Raw genomic sequence first — 18,956 nt, 5'->3', positions numbered from 1 at the left:
TCAACCAATCTTACAGATCATGTCTTACCCAGCTGGATCACATTAAATCTATCTGTCAGGATGGTGCCACACATTTATTTTTTAAAAGATAAGAGAAGTCAACACACCATCTTACCTTACCTCCATGGCCCTTTCAATTGTATGGTATATCTTATCTATATGAACTCACAATTCCCTCCCAACATTTCCTGAGTGCCAATGGTCCACAATTTTCCAATACACACATAGAGCTTCAATTGCTAGTAAGACTTAGGAAGCCAGCTATAAAGGATTCACAAAGTTGTATTGGGTGCCCGCCTTGCTATACCAGGTATACATATTGGTGGACAGGACATCATGACCCATATCTTGTACTACTGCACACTTATCTCCCCTTACTGGGAAAAGTTAATTCCAGTAATAAAACGGTCATTTATGTGATTGTTACCAATGATCCTGTTATACTTGTATTGGCAGTGATCCCCTGTAAAATATCTTCTCTTAAAAAGTACTTCTTGAGGACACCTTTTACAATGGACAAGAACTTTGATTACACACCAATGGGAAACCATATAAACTATTATCAATTTGTTAGAGGATTATTGAGAGATATAGAATAAAGTGAATGGGTTTGCCAAAACCTGTTAGGACAAGTGCCTATTATTGGATTCAGAAGAAGATTTCATAGTCAATCTTTTTCCCCCGGTGAAATGTATTAATAGTTTGTCATTGAAATTTTTGTATTTTCGGGGTCCAATACCAAATGACCTATGTACACATTTGTATGAGCTGTATAACATATATTTTTGAATTAAATGTGGTAAAAAATAGGAGATATAATGCAAAACTGTATGAATGCATGTTTAGTGAATTCATAAGTCTTCCAACATGTGAATTTTGAGAGCAGCATATCGAACGTCCCCCTGTACCCCCTTCTTCACTATGTCGTCCCAAGCCTTGCCTGAATTCTCCTGTGTCTTTTTTCTTTGTGGTTTGTTAATATTTCTCTTACTTCTTTGCAGTAAATTTAAATTCCTGGATAAAGAATATATTAAAAATAAGATAAGCATAGATGGAGTGAGGGAAACCTTAATGGACAGTGCCGGAGACATAGGGGTAGATTTACTAAACTGCGGGTTTGAAAAAGTGGAGATGTTGCCTTTAACAACCAAATAGATTCTAGTTATCATTTATTTAGTGCATTCTACAAAATGACAGCTAGTATCTGATTGGTTGCTATAGGCAACATCTCCACTTTTTCAAATCCACCATTTAGTAAATATACCCCATAGACAGTATGTCAGGAGACATTAAATTAGGCTCTTTGTGAAATATATACAGATAGGAGCACATTCATTTTACCCTTTGTCTCCCAGGTGGAATTTCATGGTGAGACTGGAACTAATGCCATTACAGAGTTCTTCCTCTTTGTGGCCGATAAGATGGTCCATCCCGACTATGGACTATTCACGTGTTCTGATCCATTGTTACCAGTGTGGTTTCCAAGCCAGGTACGTTCCTGTTTTATTTTTGCAAATTGTAATTATGATGTCGACGGAAACTGAAATTGTTTGTGTATTATTCCTTGAAAAATCTTGGAAAGATGTGGTAGATGCTTCTAATCAGATGCAAGTGGTGTGTGCCTTTAAAACAATGGATAGAATATGCATTCAGCCCAAAAATTGTTCCTTTTGTGGCAGGAAATGCACCACTTAATTGCAAGTATCACTGCAATATTTATCCCAGACTCTTTATTCTATTCCTTTTTACCCCATCCCACCCCAGATATTCCTAAACACACGCAAATTCTAATCACTTACATACTTAATGCCACAAAGTGCCAAATTGCCCCTTACTGGAAAAATACAGAACCACCTTCCACTCTTTCCATTATCAATAAGATCTGGCAGGTCTACCGCATGCAATTTTTTTCTAGCATCATTCATAAAATACATTTTCTTGCATTGTGGGCCCTTGGACTGAATACTGCAAGGCCTCCCCTCCATTACACGATTAACCTATCCTCTCTATTTTTGCTTTTCATACTGGCAGTGACTGCCATCCTTTTCTCCCCCTCCTTATTCTCTGTATCCTTTTCACTTTCTATTACTTCTTGATTATTGCCATACTTCAAGTTTTATGCCTTGCAAAAGTGTAGAAGTATGTATCTACATGTCTATTTTCAGCTTTTCTTTATTTCCCCTCATTTCTTTCTGTTTAGAAAATATTTGAAAACTAAATAAAAAGATTAAATAAAATATGCATTCAACTAAAACAGCCACATGCATACTGCAAGAGTCTCTACCAATTTATATATATATTTAAATAAATATATATATATATATATATATATATATATATATATATATATATATATATATATATATACATATATATATACATATTATATACATTTTTTAGACTTTGTTTATTGACAGATCAGGAAGTACATCATTTGACAAGGGTAGACATGGTCAAAGATAGAAATGCCGGCAGTATATAAAACGAGTAAGAGCAAAAGTTCACATAATATGAACCATTCATTCTCCAGCAGTCATCCACACCCTGTTTGCAACAGTTATCATCAATATTGACTTTGCTATTTATCCTCAATATTTGTATACATTTGTTGCATATGACTGCATTCTTATGATACCGGTTTTGGTATCTTCATTCCTGCATGCTATATATTAGTGGTATTGTACACACCTGTGAGACACCAAAGGCCCTCCTTCACCGGTGGCAGTATCATTCATACCACCATATTGGATTTGCCTGTATATACATATACTCTGTTTATACTTGCTACCCATTGCATTCTGAGTATTGTACTCCAGCTCGGATATACTTGCATCGTTACCAATATCATTTGTCTACAATACACCTTTATTCACCTACCTCTCTCAGTCTGTCATTTATTTTGCGCCTAGGGGTTACATACCTTTTATACATAATATGAACCAGCCTAAAAGCTGAATATAAAGTTAGCTGACCTATTTTTGAGACAGAAGTAAAAGGAGAAATAGAGAATAAATAAATTAAATTGGGGTGGCAGTGTGGCTTGGTGCCTTGGAGTGGGGTCAAGGAGCAAGGGAAATGGGGGAGGGGGGGGGGGGGACCAGGTGGATCAAATGTAGGAGATTATACTGAAAATGGAAGATGTATGTGAAAGTATTAGGCCCACGGTTCCCACTCTTTATTGAATGATTTAGAGATGGTAAGAATACTGGTCATGTATCTACAATTATGTAACCACAGGCCTATAACTATGATTATCAAAGATATTATATCATTGAGATTTGCAGACCCCCATATTTTTTAAAGAGAAAACAGACACACACATGTCATATGAATTTGTTTATTCCATATAAGCCATGCTTATTTCTTCTGTAACAAATGTAGTAAAACTGGTATAAGAATACACTCCCATTATATATCTCTGTAAACTCAGGTACCTGCAGTGTCTGGATTATATGAAATTGAAGATTCTGATTTAGACATGTTCAGTGGTAAAAAACCAGCTGAGAAAACTGGGATACATGACAGTCATAGCTAGTGGATCTGATTTGTGGAGGTTTTATGGAGTAGGCAATCTCACAATGGATCAGACTTTGCTGCTGTTAAAACATGTAATCACATTTTACATTGATTATGATGCATGGCATTATTGTCTGTTTTAGGCATTGACAGAGAAGAAAAAGTATTATTACTATGGCATAATGTGTGGGCTGGCAATGTTCAATCAGATGGTTATGTATCTACCATTTCCATTGGCTTTGTTTAAGAAACTTCTGGGTAAAAAAACTACTTTAGATGATTTGAAAGATCTACAACCTACCATGGGAAGGTAAGACACGGTCATTAACCATATGTATATGTAAGCATGTAATGAGTTTATATTTTGAGTATAGGGACAAGTTAGCTTGTAGCACAGATTCATGTAGCAATTTCCAGGCTTAGGGATTTTAGGGATGCTACAGTTTCTGATAGATAGATAGATAGATAGATAGATAGATAGATAGATAGATAGAATTAATAAGGGCTTTGGATACCACAGAATGTTTCCCTGTGAAGTTCTCGGACTGTCATTGATCACACTGCCTGCACATATCCCAGACTAATGCTTGTAGTCACATAATTGAGTTACCAATGTGCTCTTCCTTGTCTGTTGAACCAATGCATGGATACATTTGAGAGGAATATTTTGTCCCCAGGCTTCCAGGCCAACATCACCTTAGGCTCTCTTCCTTGTGAGGAAAGTTGAGGAGTCTTTGTCACTATAACGTTTGAAAAATGTGCTCCAACAATCACCTATCTCTCAAAGTCACTGAGGTCCCTTCAAAAAAACAGGCCAGACAAATCATCAAATATCTGTTAATTGCTTAATTAGCTCAGTTGTCTTACTTATGTGGAATCACTTGCTTTCAATATAGTTTGTAGATCTAATTTAGTCAAGTGGGAATACAATGGTAGAGGCCCACCAGAGCGGGTGTGGCCAGCCACTAGAGAGGTGTAACCCAGAAAGGTAAGCCCACCAAGGACAGCTAGCACCGTAGTGTAGTATATAAAGAATGCAGTATGTAAATAAAACACACACACACACACACACTACATTGCCTCAAGCCCCCTGTGCCATTACACACACTACATTTCCACAAGCAGGGTGCCATTAGGGGGGTACAGGGAGTACAGTTGTATGGGGCCCAACAGCAGAGTGGGGCCCCACCAGGCCTGAGCCCAAACAAATTTATTAGGGGTAGGGGCCTCTGCAATGAATTAAGGAGGTAGCGGGCGCCATTTCTAGGTAGCAGCAGCGTCTGAGAGTCGGTGGGAGAGAACTCTGCACATAATTCAGAATGCGGCAGCGGGCCCCCTTGTAGGCAGCATGTCTGCCTCCGCTCCCAAGATGTTGGGGGCCCACAGTTGCCGCTATTTGCTCCAGTCCAAGCCTTTAAAGACATCACAGCGCTGTCAATAGAGAGGAGCCAAAAGGAGTCAGCAAGAACGCACAGAAAGGTAAAAAAACTACTGCATGGGTTAGATGGAACCGGGGATGGAGGGTGACTGTAGAGAATGGGGGTGAAATTCAAATGTTTGCTAGAGAATAATTTAAATATGAAGGTAGGGTGAGAGAAGGAAGGAGGGGGGCCCTCTCTATTACATTTGTACTGGGCCCCACAATTTCTGGTGGCAGCCCTGGCCACAAGCCCCCTGTATCATCAGATACACACACACACACTACATTGCCAACACATTACATCACCATGCTGTGCCCCCTTATGATCACACTGCGCCCTCCATGCTGCTTTTGCTCCCCACTTCACACTGTGCCATCCAGCATTTGCTCCCCCCCCCTCCCTTCATCACTCTGTGCCATCCTGCTTCACCCCTTTCATCACTCTGTGCCATTCTGCTCCCCCCCCATTCACCACTCTGTGCCATCCTGCCCCCCCATTTATCACTCTGTGCCATTCTGTTCCCCCCCTTTTATCACTCTGTGCCATGCTGCTTCTCCCCTTCATCACACTGTGCCATCCTGTCCCCCCTCCCTTCATCACTCTGTGCCATCCTGCTTTCCTCCCTCCCTTCATCACTATGTGCCATCCTGATTCCCCCCCCCTCCCTTCATCACTCTGTGCCATCCTACTTCCCCCCTCTCCCTTCATCACTCTGTGCTATCATGCTTTCCTCCCTCCCTTCATCACTATGTGCCATCCTGATTCCCCCCCTGCCTTCATCACTCTGTGCCATCCTGCTGTCCCCCCATGTCTCCGTTCCTTTACTTACCTTCTTATTGGCTTCTTTTTTCGCTTATCTTTTATTCTCTTATTGTCTTCTTGCTTGCTGGATGACTGAATGTCGGGGCGTGACGCGATGACGTCACGCCTGACATTCAGTGAGAACGGAGCAGGGAGGAGAAAGAAGGGGCGCCGGCGCTGGAATCAGATACGTTTTTTTTGTTTTGTATTTTTCTGTAGTACCTTGCTCCGCCCCAACAACAAAGAAGGTGGAGCCATCAGGCATCCGGGCCCACCGGGGAATACCCCGGTGGGCCAGTCCGACCCTGCTTGTAATATTAAGGTAGAACAGGTAACACTGTCTATGATAGCTACACTGGATGTGATCTGAACATTCCAGGTCTGATTCATCTTCGGATGTAAGTCCCGTTGCGTGCCATATCTTGTATGAAATTGCTCTGCACATGCTCACAAGCGAATCTTGTGATTCTTTAACAACGTTCACATTGTGTTCTAAGGTTAATCAGACCCTCCCTGTCTAGTTTCTACTACACATATGCAGAAAAGGGCAGTTGTAAGTCTGGGACAGTGTTTACTGTAGCAAGCTTTTGTGTATATCCATGGACTTTATTACAGCAATATTGCGTGATACAGAATGCTAGAAAATACATGTACTGTCACACAACTACATAAACATTCAAGGTAAAAACATTACATTCAATGACATAGTCATTAACTTTGGTGGTTTTGATCTTCAGTCATTTGAATCTGGGACAGTCTAACCTCCTTAATATATACACCAAAAGCTGTCTAGACATTTTTCCATATAAAATATGCAGAAACTGTATTTATTTTTTAGAAGTATGCAGATTCTTCTGACTACTGAAAATGATGTGGAAAGCCTTGAACTGTATTTTACGGTAAGTGTAAAAATATATTTTTTATTATTATTCATCAAAATAATGAATATTAATATTGCCAGATTACCTTATATATATATTCAGTATGCAGATGAACTCACCAGTGTCAGAGCATCACACCTTTGAGCACTTACATTCTGTAGGCATAGGGGATAATGTAAAGCCATTACGGAAGGGAGTGCAGCTTTTTGACCTTTCTGCCACTGCGGACTGCTAAAGAGGCTGTGTGGAGCACGGCTCCTTCATCCATATTTGGTGGACATGCCAAATCTCGCCTTTCTGGGACAGGGTTTGGGATCTCTTGGCCACGCTGCTTCCCTGTGACTAAGGACCTTGGACCTTTCTTCTTGGCTATACATTACAGGACTAACATGCATAGCGGGGAAGTTTTCCCCCAAATCACACACACTGTGACATAACCTTTTATGAAACCCAATAACGACACGGACACCAAATTAAAGTTGGAATGAATGACAGTATTTATTAATAGGAATGAGAACTTTAAACTAAGAGGACTTTAAGGCGGACGAGAGCAGGGCAGCCAGGAACGCAAAACCAATAAAGGTGGAAAGGTCAGACCATAGTACCACCAACCCAGGATCATACCTTATCTATTGGCCGGTGCTAAAATCAAGTCCAACGGCAAGACTACGCCCCCTATTATAACCGCCAGTATAAACCATACAATACCGGCCCAATGGTCCTCCTCACAGGCGGACCAACCATAGTATGACACCATAACCACAGAGGGGTAGTGACCTATGACAAGATCAACTGAGCACCATATGCACAGTTACCGACTGCACTGCTCTCCTACTCTGCAACCAACTAATAACAAAGACTTGCCCGTAAAACTTGAAGGGAGGGAGTGAGGAATCCGGAAGCAGGAAGAACATTATCCTGTCTGCACTGACTTATAACTGTGTATAAGTCCCAACCCCTTCCTGCTCCTATTGGCTGAAACTCCAGGAATCCACAGATAATAGGTTCTTTGGCAAGTCACTCACCCGCATGATTTTTAACTATGTTTAGTCTGATGGCCACACTTCTCTTAGTCTTACACATCCTGGCTGCAGCCAAATGCATGATTGCAAAATTTTGGAAAGAGCAAAACCCATCCCACATCTCCTTCACTCAGGTCTGGGCTCCCACCTAGACCCATGATCTCTGACTCCTCTATCAGCCTAGTTTTTATTTTCTCCACACTGTAGGAAGGTTGTCCCGTCTGAGCTTTAAGGTCATCTAACATAAGCAGCGATTCCACCTTTCCTCTATGCTTTACCTAATATCAACCACCCGCTTCCTTCTTGATTCCCTCCTCCCCTGCACCTACCCTCTTAAAGTTTATACCAAGTTGTCCTTGTTTTATTGATATATACACTGTTATATTCTAAAATATCATAAAGTTACACATTGTATAATATATATTGTTTTACTCTTGGTCTCATTGTTTCTTTAGTTTTTCTTGTTGTTCGAGTGTTGACATATAAAATATATAAAAAAAAAAGTGCTTTTTGTTGTTTTAACAAAGCTAGTAGTTGCGGGAAGGGCAATTTTGTTTCCTTCGAAACAAAACACACCCAACATACTTGTAGTCCATTCACAGGTGTAACACAGATACTCACGTGTATGTTGTACATACATATCTGGATGAATTTGTTCAATACTCAACTTTTTCTTCTCCTAAGCTGAAAGACAGTCAATAAATTCATTATAGTAAATACTCATTTGCCCTTGTTACTAAAATTTGGAAGGGTATGCTGGTGATCGTAATTCCACAGCTACACATTGCTTAAAGCTGCATTACCACCTAGGTAAAAGATATTACTAAGGGTGCCCTGGCCCTAGTCTGAGCTTTGGAGGCTGCTACATGTCACTGTTTACCTGTGGCTCTGACGGATCTGTAATCAGCTTAGCTAACCAACTTTAAATGGTGGTGGAGGGGTGTGCGTGAGTGGATGACCAATCACAAGCTTCAATTTAAGTTTCTAACTTGCAATATTTGAATTTACTTTGCAGCTGACCTGGGAAAACAAAACTATAGAGTTGATCCCAAATGGAGCGGCAGAGCGTGTGACTAATTTAAACAAGTATGTATACAAAGTTCTTGTGATACTAAATTCCTATTATGGCATAGCAGGCATTTACAGTACATCTTGCACATTGCTTATTTACAATTGTACACAGGCCTTAGGAGACACAGACTAGAACAGGGGAGTAGGGGCTTCATGGTTGTTTTCTTTTCTTGTTTTGTCAATGGTATTTGTGAAGCGACTGGGTTTTCTGGCTCATTTCTACCCACTTCACTCTGGCTGGCCACCCATGGGTGCCTTCCTATGTCAGGGAAGTCTACCCAGTACCTTCTAAGGTTCTTATTAGTCACTCAGGCAAATGCAGTTAGAAAAGTACAGCAGTACATTTATTGTAACTAAAACAATCACTAGATTATTATGTACACACAGTAAATAAAGGCCAAGCAGGTTTACCACATTATCTGTCCCTTACCCCACTAGTTTAAGGAGTTATAGTCATCTGGATGTCCTGACTTAAAGGCCCATCAAGTTCTTCTCTTAGCAGCAGTCCATTGGTAGAGAACGAAACCTCAAAACTAGCTACATTGCACCTTCCATGAATCAAATCCCAGAATGAATACATCACCACCCTTCCTGGAGTGGCTCTTCATATCTAGGGTAAAATTTCCACAGTGTTTTCCCCTTCCTGGGCAAACCTCTCGGCCTCTCATTGTTAAACATTGGTGAGTCCTGGACTAGGGGGGGTTGGAGAGGGGAGTGGAGATGAGCTGTACTTTCACAGACCATCCCTTGCCAGATTGTAGATAAAACATCTGGAGTAGTCTTGTGAGAACAATGGATACTAATTAGCCTTCCCCCTCACCAGTATCCTGCGACCTAATCCCTCCCATAACCCCCCTGGCTTCACTTTAAGGACAATGAATAACAACCTCACTGTTACATCAACAATATACAATAACCAATATACATATTTACAATGAGTTTCAATGTCTCCTTATCCATATGTAATTAGACACTGCAGCTGTACTCTGTTCAGCTGGGGAACAAAAGCAAAGGCTATATAAAGTACATTGTATAATCCACATTTTGTGAAAAACGAGGGACCGGCTGGTTAGGGTGTTGTCAAACTCATTTTGGTATCCAGTATCGCCATACATTTTCTCTTAACGTTGCATATTGACTGCTGTAGCCAGAGGCGGAACAGTGCATCGCCAGGTGCCATTGGAAAATTTGGGTAGGGGCCTGGAGATGCTGTTCTCGCCTCTCTGACCCTTCTCTCTGCTCTCAATAGAGCAGGGGACTCTCCGTTCTGCTCTTTTAAGACCAGAGCAGGGGCATCAGTGGTGAGGGAGGTTGTTGGAAGGAATTGAAGGAGTCACAGCATTGCTCACCTCCAGGCCCCATAACTGCAGCTCCCACCATAGTTACACATCTGTCTGTAGCCTCCTCTAAACCAGACTTCCTGCCACTGTTATAATCTATAGCTCACTTCATCATATCGGCTTCCCCAAAGTCATGTTCTTTAACCATTAAGCCCTTAACCACACTGCTCCTCCTAACATATCATGGACTCTGCCCCAAAAAGATCTAATCTTCTGTAATTTTTTCACTAACGCGACACTTTCTCCACTTTACACTAGTTTCTACATGTATATTACTATCTATAATACCCCTAAATGTGCAGTGCTATGAGTGAAGTCTGGCTATTTCAGTCTAAAAGTCAATCAGACAAGGAGGCGCTTCCATAGTGTAAAACCTTTCAATACTTTAATATAAAATCATAAAAGCCAAGTGTGCAGGTACCAGAAATCCAATGAATATAGGTATATGTCATAAAAATGAATAAATTATAAAATAATACTTTTAGCTACCAGGGTTGTAATTAAGGATTACTAGGCCCTATAGCAACATTTTGAATGAAAACCCCAACCTCCAAAAAACCCACCTATATTCACCTTTCCAAATAATTATCTCTACCCTTCCAAGACAGTGGGTCCAGACGGGTAGAGGTAGCCATGGTTGTCTGGTAAATGATGTGACGGCTGTGTGCTTTGTAAGTTCCATCAGCAGTGCTTCCCTGCAGGCCACCTTCCTCATTTCTGCGTCTCATCACCCCAAGTTACATTAGGGTGTACTTATACAGTAGAGTTCTGCAGCACCCACATGATCTGCAATAGCAATATTAGTTCCACTGTATGATACCCATTTGTTTTTTTCAACTATAGAAGAAAGGATTTTGATCACATGGTATTAACCCATTTAATGCATGTACATTGGCTACGATCTATGAGCAAAATAAATATGTGAAACAAACAAAAAATGAAATGTACTTATTATTGGCAGGTTAAATAAATATAATAACTGCAAAATATTAACATTTGTATAAGATATAGTTATATATATATATATATATATATATATATATATATATATATATAGACAATAGAGAGAAAATGACAAATTGGCATGGTAAGACAAAATGGTCTTTTTTTTAAAAAATATTAAAATAATGGTAAATATGTTATGAACATGAAAAGATAAATATATTAAGTGTTTAATAAAAGAATGATAAAGTGAGTTACAACATAACAAGAAATATTCAATTACAACCATGTTTTTATATTTTGAAGGCACGACTATGTTAATAAGTGCATCGACTACATTTTCAACACATCCGTGGCAGAGACATTTGAAGAGTTCAGGAAAGGACTCCACAAAGTCTGTGACAAAGACGTTCTGTCATTTTTTCAGCCAAATGAACTGATGTACCTTGTAGCTGGTCATCCAAATTATAACTGGACCGTATTTGAACAGGTGAATTCTGGAATGATATATTGATCAGGACTTTGCAAGTGCTATGGAATACCTTTGGAAACCTAATATAGTTCAAGGGTCGCATATTCAGTCCCCCATTCTCTACAAAGAACGCACATTATTCTTAATTTCAAAACAACTTTGGCACCCCACATCACTAATCCCAAAATGTACCCACGTGCTCCAAAATACACCTATTTTCCACTCAGATCTACCACTTTCTTCAAATTATCACCACATGCCTCTCAGACCCCCACTTGTCACAAAATGCCCTCCATGCATTCTGAAACTTGCCTCTCAGAAGTCCCCACACCTCTGCACCGCTCCACTCAGGCCTCTGGAAAGGTCGCAAAGGCACTCTGTGGCGATGTAACATTGCAAATTTCTCTTCGCCCCCCCCAAGAGAAATCCGCAATGTTGAGGTACCGTATTACCAGAAAATGTGCATAGCTGCGATGTTCAAAGGAACATTGCAGCCAATTTAATATGTTCCCAAATCTCTGCTTGCAGATGTTACGAGCCACGGGGGTGCCCAGCCGCTGCGACTCTCCTACCTGCGTCCCGGCCGTCGCTATGACGACCGTGACGTCACTTCCGGGGGCCAGCCGACCGTTGCTGTAGCAATGGCTGGACGCTTTTTCTGATCTAGCGCCGCGTCCCGGCACTATGGGCAGCCGGGCGCGTGCGCAAGTATAGTGCAAGCCTGCGGGCTAATTTACTATGGGACAGCTTGTGCAATTAGAGAGCCAGGCTCTCATTGGTCTATGCCTGTATTTAAGGCAGGGAGGGCTTAGCCTCCCTGCCGGTTATAGATTCCTGGTTCCTGTGTTGCTGCCTGCTGCTGTACTCCTGTACTTTTGGTGTTTAGCCTTTGGATTGTTGCCTGCCGTGTATGACCCCTGCCTGTCTCCTGGATTTGTCTTTTGCCTGTGCCCTTGACCTTTTTGCCTGTACCTCCGTTACTGCTGATTTGCCCGTGACCTCGACCCTTGGCGTGTTTCCTGACGATTCTTCCTAGCAAGTGACCTCTGACCTTGGCCTGTTCTTTGGAATTGCTGTCTGCCATTACTCTCTGCTCCTGGGTTCCCTGCAGCTGGTACACGCCACACGACCCTCTGTAGTCTGCAGCCAAGTCTGTCCCCACCACTATTGGCTCCAGTGAAAACCTGACTTTCAGAGTAGACTGTAGCCTCCTCTAAACCAGACTTCCTGGGTGGTGTTGTACTGGTTGGAGGGGTTCCTGACAGCAGAGAATAAGTGATATCAAAGGTAGCAGGGCAGTGGGCCGCAGTTAAAGGCTTAGCGGGTCACTGACCCCCATCTGCTGCCCACCTCTGTTATAAGCGGTGATTGTTACTTTGTAGTGTTTACATTGTTATATTTACATATGTGTATAATATACATTAAGTAAATTGAACCATGTTTTGTGACAAGTGATTGCACAGGCTCTATGTACTAAGAGCTGCCAGAGTGGTAAGGTCTAATTGATTATTAAATACAACGTAGCTGCTCCAAAAGTGAAGCAGAACAGACATCAGTACCTGATGTGATGGATGAATTTGGTGCGCAGAGGAGTAAATGGAGAAAAGCATTAAAATGATAAAACTCATTCGCATGTGTATGTGCGGGAGCTCCACTCGATTCCTCCTCTAGAACCCCTCTGGCCTCAACATGTGATTTCAGGCATTTGTCTTAGTTCAAGTATCAGGAGTTATTCCACAAAGTTGTAGTGCTCAGCGTAATGATTTTAAACAAGTAAAATATATATATCATTTTTGAGCAGAGTCACTTTTTACGCTAGCAAAGAAGGAGGAGTTTTCTTCTAAGGGGCATATTCAATTGTCCGGATTACCCGCCGCGTTAAAACTACTACCGTTATTACGGTAATAGCTGGATTTCAGCTCGTGGCTCAGGGAGAAATCCAGCGAGAAAACTACCGTAATAACGGTAATAGTGCGGGGAGCGCGAGATTTCCGTTGTTTCCGCCGACAATTCAATATGCCCCATAGTGTCCCACTTTCTGGAGGTGGAGCTTATCTCCATTAGATATGTTTCATCACCACAGGCTTTGCATAAGAAAACACAAGAAAATAGAGCATTAAGTAAAAAAATAACCCTATCTCTCTATGATATGGACAGTCCTTTTAGCTAGCATCCATTGTAGTCACTGCAAATGAGACAGACAGTGATTTTAAAACAATAATACATTTCTTGACCCAGTTCAAATGTCAAGGCTGTAAAAGTATTGAAATAAAAGTACAATTTGAATTGGAAAATGTTGTAGACAAGCACGTGTTAAACAAGGATTCCATCCCGTTAGAGGACATTTATATGTTTGTATTTATTTGTATTTCTGAATAAAGGACTAGACCACTCACCATAACAGCTATAGCATCCAACACATAGGGGGGTATTCAATTGTTTCTTTTAACGCGCTAAAACAAAAAAAAACGAGCGCTCTAAAAAAACTTCATATTATACGGTAATTTTGCGCACGTAAACAGTTAATACGGTACTTACTCGCTGCCAGCGGGCTGAATTTCAGCTCGCTGCTCAGGGAGCTGCGAGATGAAATTTAGCGAGTAATTACCGTATTAACGGTAATATTTTTAGAGCGCTCGTTTTTTTTTGTTTTAGCGCGTTAAAAGAAACAATTGAATACCCCCCATAGAATGGTTTTATTGTTCAAAGCTAGTTTGGTCTGGCCACAGAAAGTGGACATATGTCTGTGTGTGGAAGCAACAGATTGTTTACTTATTTGACGAAAATTCTCTGCATCAAATAAGTTGACCTGTGTGATACTAGGGGAGTGGTTTGTGAATGACTGGTGTACCTCACGCTTAGAAATGTAAAACTGATAAATCTATTTTATTACATATTAAAATATTTTACTTTGTGTTTTCAAAACAAAAACAACATTTCTCTTCGCAGAATACCAACTACATCGGAAAGTACTCTCGAAACCACCCAACCATCACCATGTTCTGGAAAGTTTTCCATAAACTACCACTGGACAAAAAGAAAGGTTTTCTCTGTATGTATATAAATTACACAAGGTCCAGTGCACTGTAAAAGATTCCTCACTATGTGTATCCGAGTTGTTACAACATAATTTGTCAAATAAAACTGCTTTATTAATAAGTTTTATCTCTATATAAATGTAAGTAATTGAATTACATTTTTAGTCTAAGGCACATAAGCTTACCCATGAAACCTTTTAGTGATCATCATCATCATTTATTTATATAGCGCCACTAATTCCGCAGCGCTGAACAGAGAACTCGCTCACATCAGTCCCTGCCCCATTGGGGCTTACAGTCCAAATTCCCTCTCACACACACACACACACACACAGACACAAAGGACATTAATAAAAGCAGAATCAAAGTAATAGTTGGTGTTTTCCCCTGATGTGAAATCCTAGTGTGGCCAAACATTTTCATGAAGAACATGTGACACATGTTGAGGAGACTGTTGTATCCGCGATCCCACTGACAACACGTTACCGCAACATTGCGGATTTCCGTGCGTACCCCATAGGATTGTGAAGGAAAATCCGCGATGTTGTGGTAACGTGTTGTCACTTTACAAGTGCAGCTGCGCGTCATCTTGATCGCTAAGCCTACTTTAATATGCCCCATATATACATTATGTGCATATGGTATATGTGCTGGTACATGTATATTATATGTACATATATGGTATTTGAATAACAATCTATCTAAATGTATTCATCTTTTATACCATTTGTGCATCTGCTATTAGTAATTTCAAATTTCTCTTTCTATGTTTCTTGTATAGACATGGTCATTGCAATGTCTGCCTCTCATTTTTTTGTATCTTTCTCTCTTTGCATATACCTCTCTCTGCATGGTCATTTGAACAGGTTTAAATATAGGGATGTGCACCGGCCACTTTTGGTGTCTCGTGTTTTGTGTTTTGTATTCGGATTTGCTTGAGGTTTTGGGTTCGGATTTGTTTCGCAAAACACCTGACGAAAAGTTTTGGTTCGGATTTAAGGTTTTGGATTCGGATTTATTTTTAAAAAAACATAAAAAGTGTTAAAATCAAGTTTTTGGGTTTATTTTCACTCCTACGCTATTATTAACCTCAATAACATTCAATAACAATCATTTCCACTAATTCCCAGTCTATTCTGCAAAATCAGTGAACTTTGTAATATTGCAGTACCAATGGACTTATACAGCACAGCACAGCACAGCACAGCACGAGATATAGCAGGACAGAGAACCACCTAACACAACCTCCCTCTACCCTGATCAATGCCCGAGTGAAGATGGTGGCGGCTAGCGGAGAATTTATAGAATACGATTATCGCGAGATCCGACAGCGGGATTATGACTCAGAGCCTCGGTTTCAGTTTTGCAATTGGCGGGAATACCCGGATCTGTCTCGGATCCGGCTTGGATCGACAACGTTCGGGTGGGCTCGGATTTCAGATATCCGAGCCCGCTCATCTCTATTTAAATATGGCTTGTTAATTAAGCAGATAAATGGATGTATGTCTTAAGTGTTAGCTAGGTGTGAATTAATGTGATTTACATTTACAGTTGTATGCAAAAGTTTAGGTATTGCCAATCAAATTGCATGTGAATCTCGAAGTTAAAAGAAGTAAACACTGTGACAAAACGAGGGGTTATCTTTGCCCCACCATTAATGAGCCTTGTTTTATACAGAAAATGGACAATGGCCTGGATACTTTGTACTCCTCTTAAATACTCAGGTTCAAGCAGTGGCGGATCCAGGGGGGGGCAGACACTTGCTGCCGACGGCTGCACAGTATGTGCAGGTCCGTCCAGCCGTGACAGGCAGGGACAGTGTGTTTAAAACACAATCAGAGCAGCCGGGCAGCACACTGTCCCTGCCTGTCACGGCTGGACGGACCTGCACATACTGTGCAGCCGTCGGCAGCCTAAGATGTTAGAAAGGGGCAGGGCCTAAATCGCTCCCCCTAAATCGCCCCGGGTACAGTAGTTTTCTAGATCCACCCCTGGGTTCAAGGAGAGGTTTATGTTCAAGACAGGGCATGTTCAATAAAGTTTAAGCCCGCTGGGACTCGCTCTCCTACAGATACCCAATTCAGACAACTTAAACATCAGTGATTAGGCTCCTTTACTGAGAACCACTGTGATTGTTGAGACTGTCCAGCAGGCGGTCCAGGCATGAGCAGCTGTCAGTCCCTATCCAGCCCCTGGGAGATAAGGGCTGGCAATCAGTTAGCCAGCAGAGTTAGCCCCCTCCCTCCCTCCCTGTTCGAGCAATGGAACCAGAGCAACGGTAAAATACCATGCCCGGAGCCAGAAGAAAGACTCACTGAGCCATTGGTGAGATTGTGGCTTGGGGTTACAGCTCCAGGTGGACTGATCCAGAAGCAGTTGCTGCATCAAAGGACTGCAAAGACAAGATTTCTTCTTGCACCCTAATTCCCTGCGGGTCTTGTGAATGAGTCTGCCTGCCAACAGCAGGGTGACATTAAAGCAGGACTGCTGCCTTGCTGGCATTAAGAGAGGAACAAACCTTGTTACCACAAGACTGTGCTTGATATGGATATTCCAGGGATTGGCTAAAGAGTCTGGCCACTGTAATGTTTTCTAACCCGTTATGTTACAGTGTTACTGTTTTTTAAAAGTGCTTTAGTGCTGTTGGGGCATTTGGTTTAAATAACTTTTAATACTTATTTATTCAGATATTTTCCTAGATGTGAAAATATTTCTACATCTCTAAGCCATAAACCTATCCTAGAAGTCAATGTCCCAAATTCAGTCAAGCAATTGAAGCTGAAAAGAGATTAGATATTTCAGCAAGTCAATAATCTAAGACCTCAGGATGAGCCATTAAGTACTTACAGTACAAGAATGAAGATTAAGGTTTTTAAATGACCATAGACTTGAATGCTAATATAAGTCTGTGGAACAAATATGCAGAGCTTGTACTACAGGGATTGCAAAAACCAAAAATAAACTAAACAAGATCAAGAATAGAAAAACGGTTAGCAGGTTACAGGAAATGTTTTGGTAGATGTGATTTCTGCCAAATGAGGTGTTACTAAGTATTTATTGACAAGGTATCTAATTTTTAGTACCTGTCACAGTCACTGTTTAATTTTTGCAATTTGTTGAAATATAGCAAATAGTTTTAGTATTTATATGTTAAAAATCTGAAGAAATGGCATGTTTAGGCTGACATATTGCAGAGGTGGTGATAACGGGCCTGTTTCATTAAGGATCTTAACTTAAGAAACTTCTTATTTCAGTCTCCTGGACAAAACCATGTGCTGCATGAAAAAAACAGTCAGTATTTAACTTATGTGCAAAACAGAATACTAATTTGCACCCCTTGCATTGTAACATGGTTTTGTCCAGGAGACTGAAATAAGAAGTTTCTCAAGTTAAGATCCTTAATGAATCAGCCCCAACGTCTTTATGCTTAGAGACTCGGTGAAGTCTGCAATTTGACCAGGGATACTGAAAATGTTGCATACAACAGTGTACAGGTTGTATTTATACTGTACTTGAGCATATCTCAGTGTAGTTTATTGTTATCTAGACTCTACTGCCACCTAGCTTAGGATGTTACTTCCAATGATTGCTTCTTTTGCAGATCACATTTACATGGATTATTGAGTTCTCTGATTAAAATTATGTTTGTTTTCAGATTTCCTGACTGGAAATGACAAAATTCCAGTATTTGGGATTGAAAAAACAATTATGAAGATATCATCTTTTGGTGTCCCACATGAGACCTACCTTCCAGAAGCACAGACCTGCACTCAGCTATTGCTTCTCCCTGAATACTCCAAAATTGAAGTGCTCCGCAACAAGCTGATTCTGGCTATAGAGAACAACAAGGGCTTCAACAATATCTAGAAAACCTAGTCATCAGCATTTATCCTAACAACATAATGCATAGTAAACTCTAGGGTCAGGGTAACAGGTCATGTGTTCTGAATAGCCCTATTTAATGACAGATGTGTCAGTAAATCAATGGGACTTGACTGCCAACACTGCGATTTTTCTGAGACCTACAAGTATTTGGCCTGTTACTGGTACTTTAGGATAAATTTGTAAATGTGTTCAGAATAAGGAGATACAAATTATTGATTTTAGGCCTCAGGGCCAGATTTACATCCTGGTTAATCACATAAGGATATGATGGAAAAACAGTTACTGGCTGCCACACCTGTGATTACTTGGTAATATGTACAAAGTCTGAGCCCTTTGGCCAGCAATACCACCATTATTAATAGGTGTTTAGTAAATTTTGTTTAGAAATAATAGGGTAATTAGAAATAAAATGTTGACATTAATGTATTATGATAATAGTGAGAACAGAAAATCTCATCAACTATATAATTACACTGATATTTGCATTCTTAAAAATAAATAATACTACAGTAAACTATGAAAATAAAATAATTATAAAAAAACACCAATGCAGTTTTTTTGTGTGGA

The 18,956-nt window shown here is 40.6% G+C and overlaps 1 protein-coding gene across 2 annotated transcripts in view; it reads left to right on the top strand.

Moving 5' to 3' along the window:
* The window catches only part of LOC142143748 (putative E3 ubiquitin-protein ligase HERC6), a 64,350-nt gene extending 45,417 nt beyond the window's left edge, over positions 1-18,933 (top strand). For both annotated transcript variants that reach the window (XM_075201880.1, XM_075201871.1), the window contains exons 17-23: positions 1,356-1,490; positions 3,660-3,826; positions 6,577-6,637; positions 8,657-8,727; positions 11,301-11,484; positions 14,416-14,518; positions 18,160-18,933. In XM_075201880.1, coding sequence (XP_075057981.1) covers positions 1,356-1,490; positions 3,660-3,826; positions 6,577-6,637; positions 8,657-8,727; positions 11,301-11,484; positions 14,416-14,518; positions 18,160-18,371 — 933 coding nt within the window. In that variant the 3' untranslated portion in view covers positions 18,372-18,933. The remainder of the gene's footprint in view (positions 1-1,355; positions 1,491-3,659; positions 3,827-6,576; positions 6,638-8,656; positions 8,728-11,300; positions 11,485-14,415; positions 14,519-18,159) is intronic.
* The last annotated feature ends 23 nt before the right edge of the window (positions 18,934-18,956 follow it).

This window comes from Mixophyes fleayi, chromosome 1 (assembly GCF_038048845.1).
Source record: "Mixophyes fleayi isolate aMixFle1 chromosome 1, aMixFle1.hap1, whole genome shotgun sequence".
NCBI lineage: Eukaryota > Metazoa > Chordata > Amphibia > Anura > Limnodynastidae > Mixophyes > Mixophyes fleayi.
Note: the sequence above shows the minus strand (reverse complement) of the source record. Positions and strands in the feature narration are given on the sequence as shown.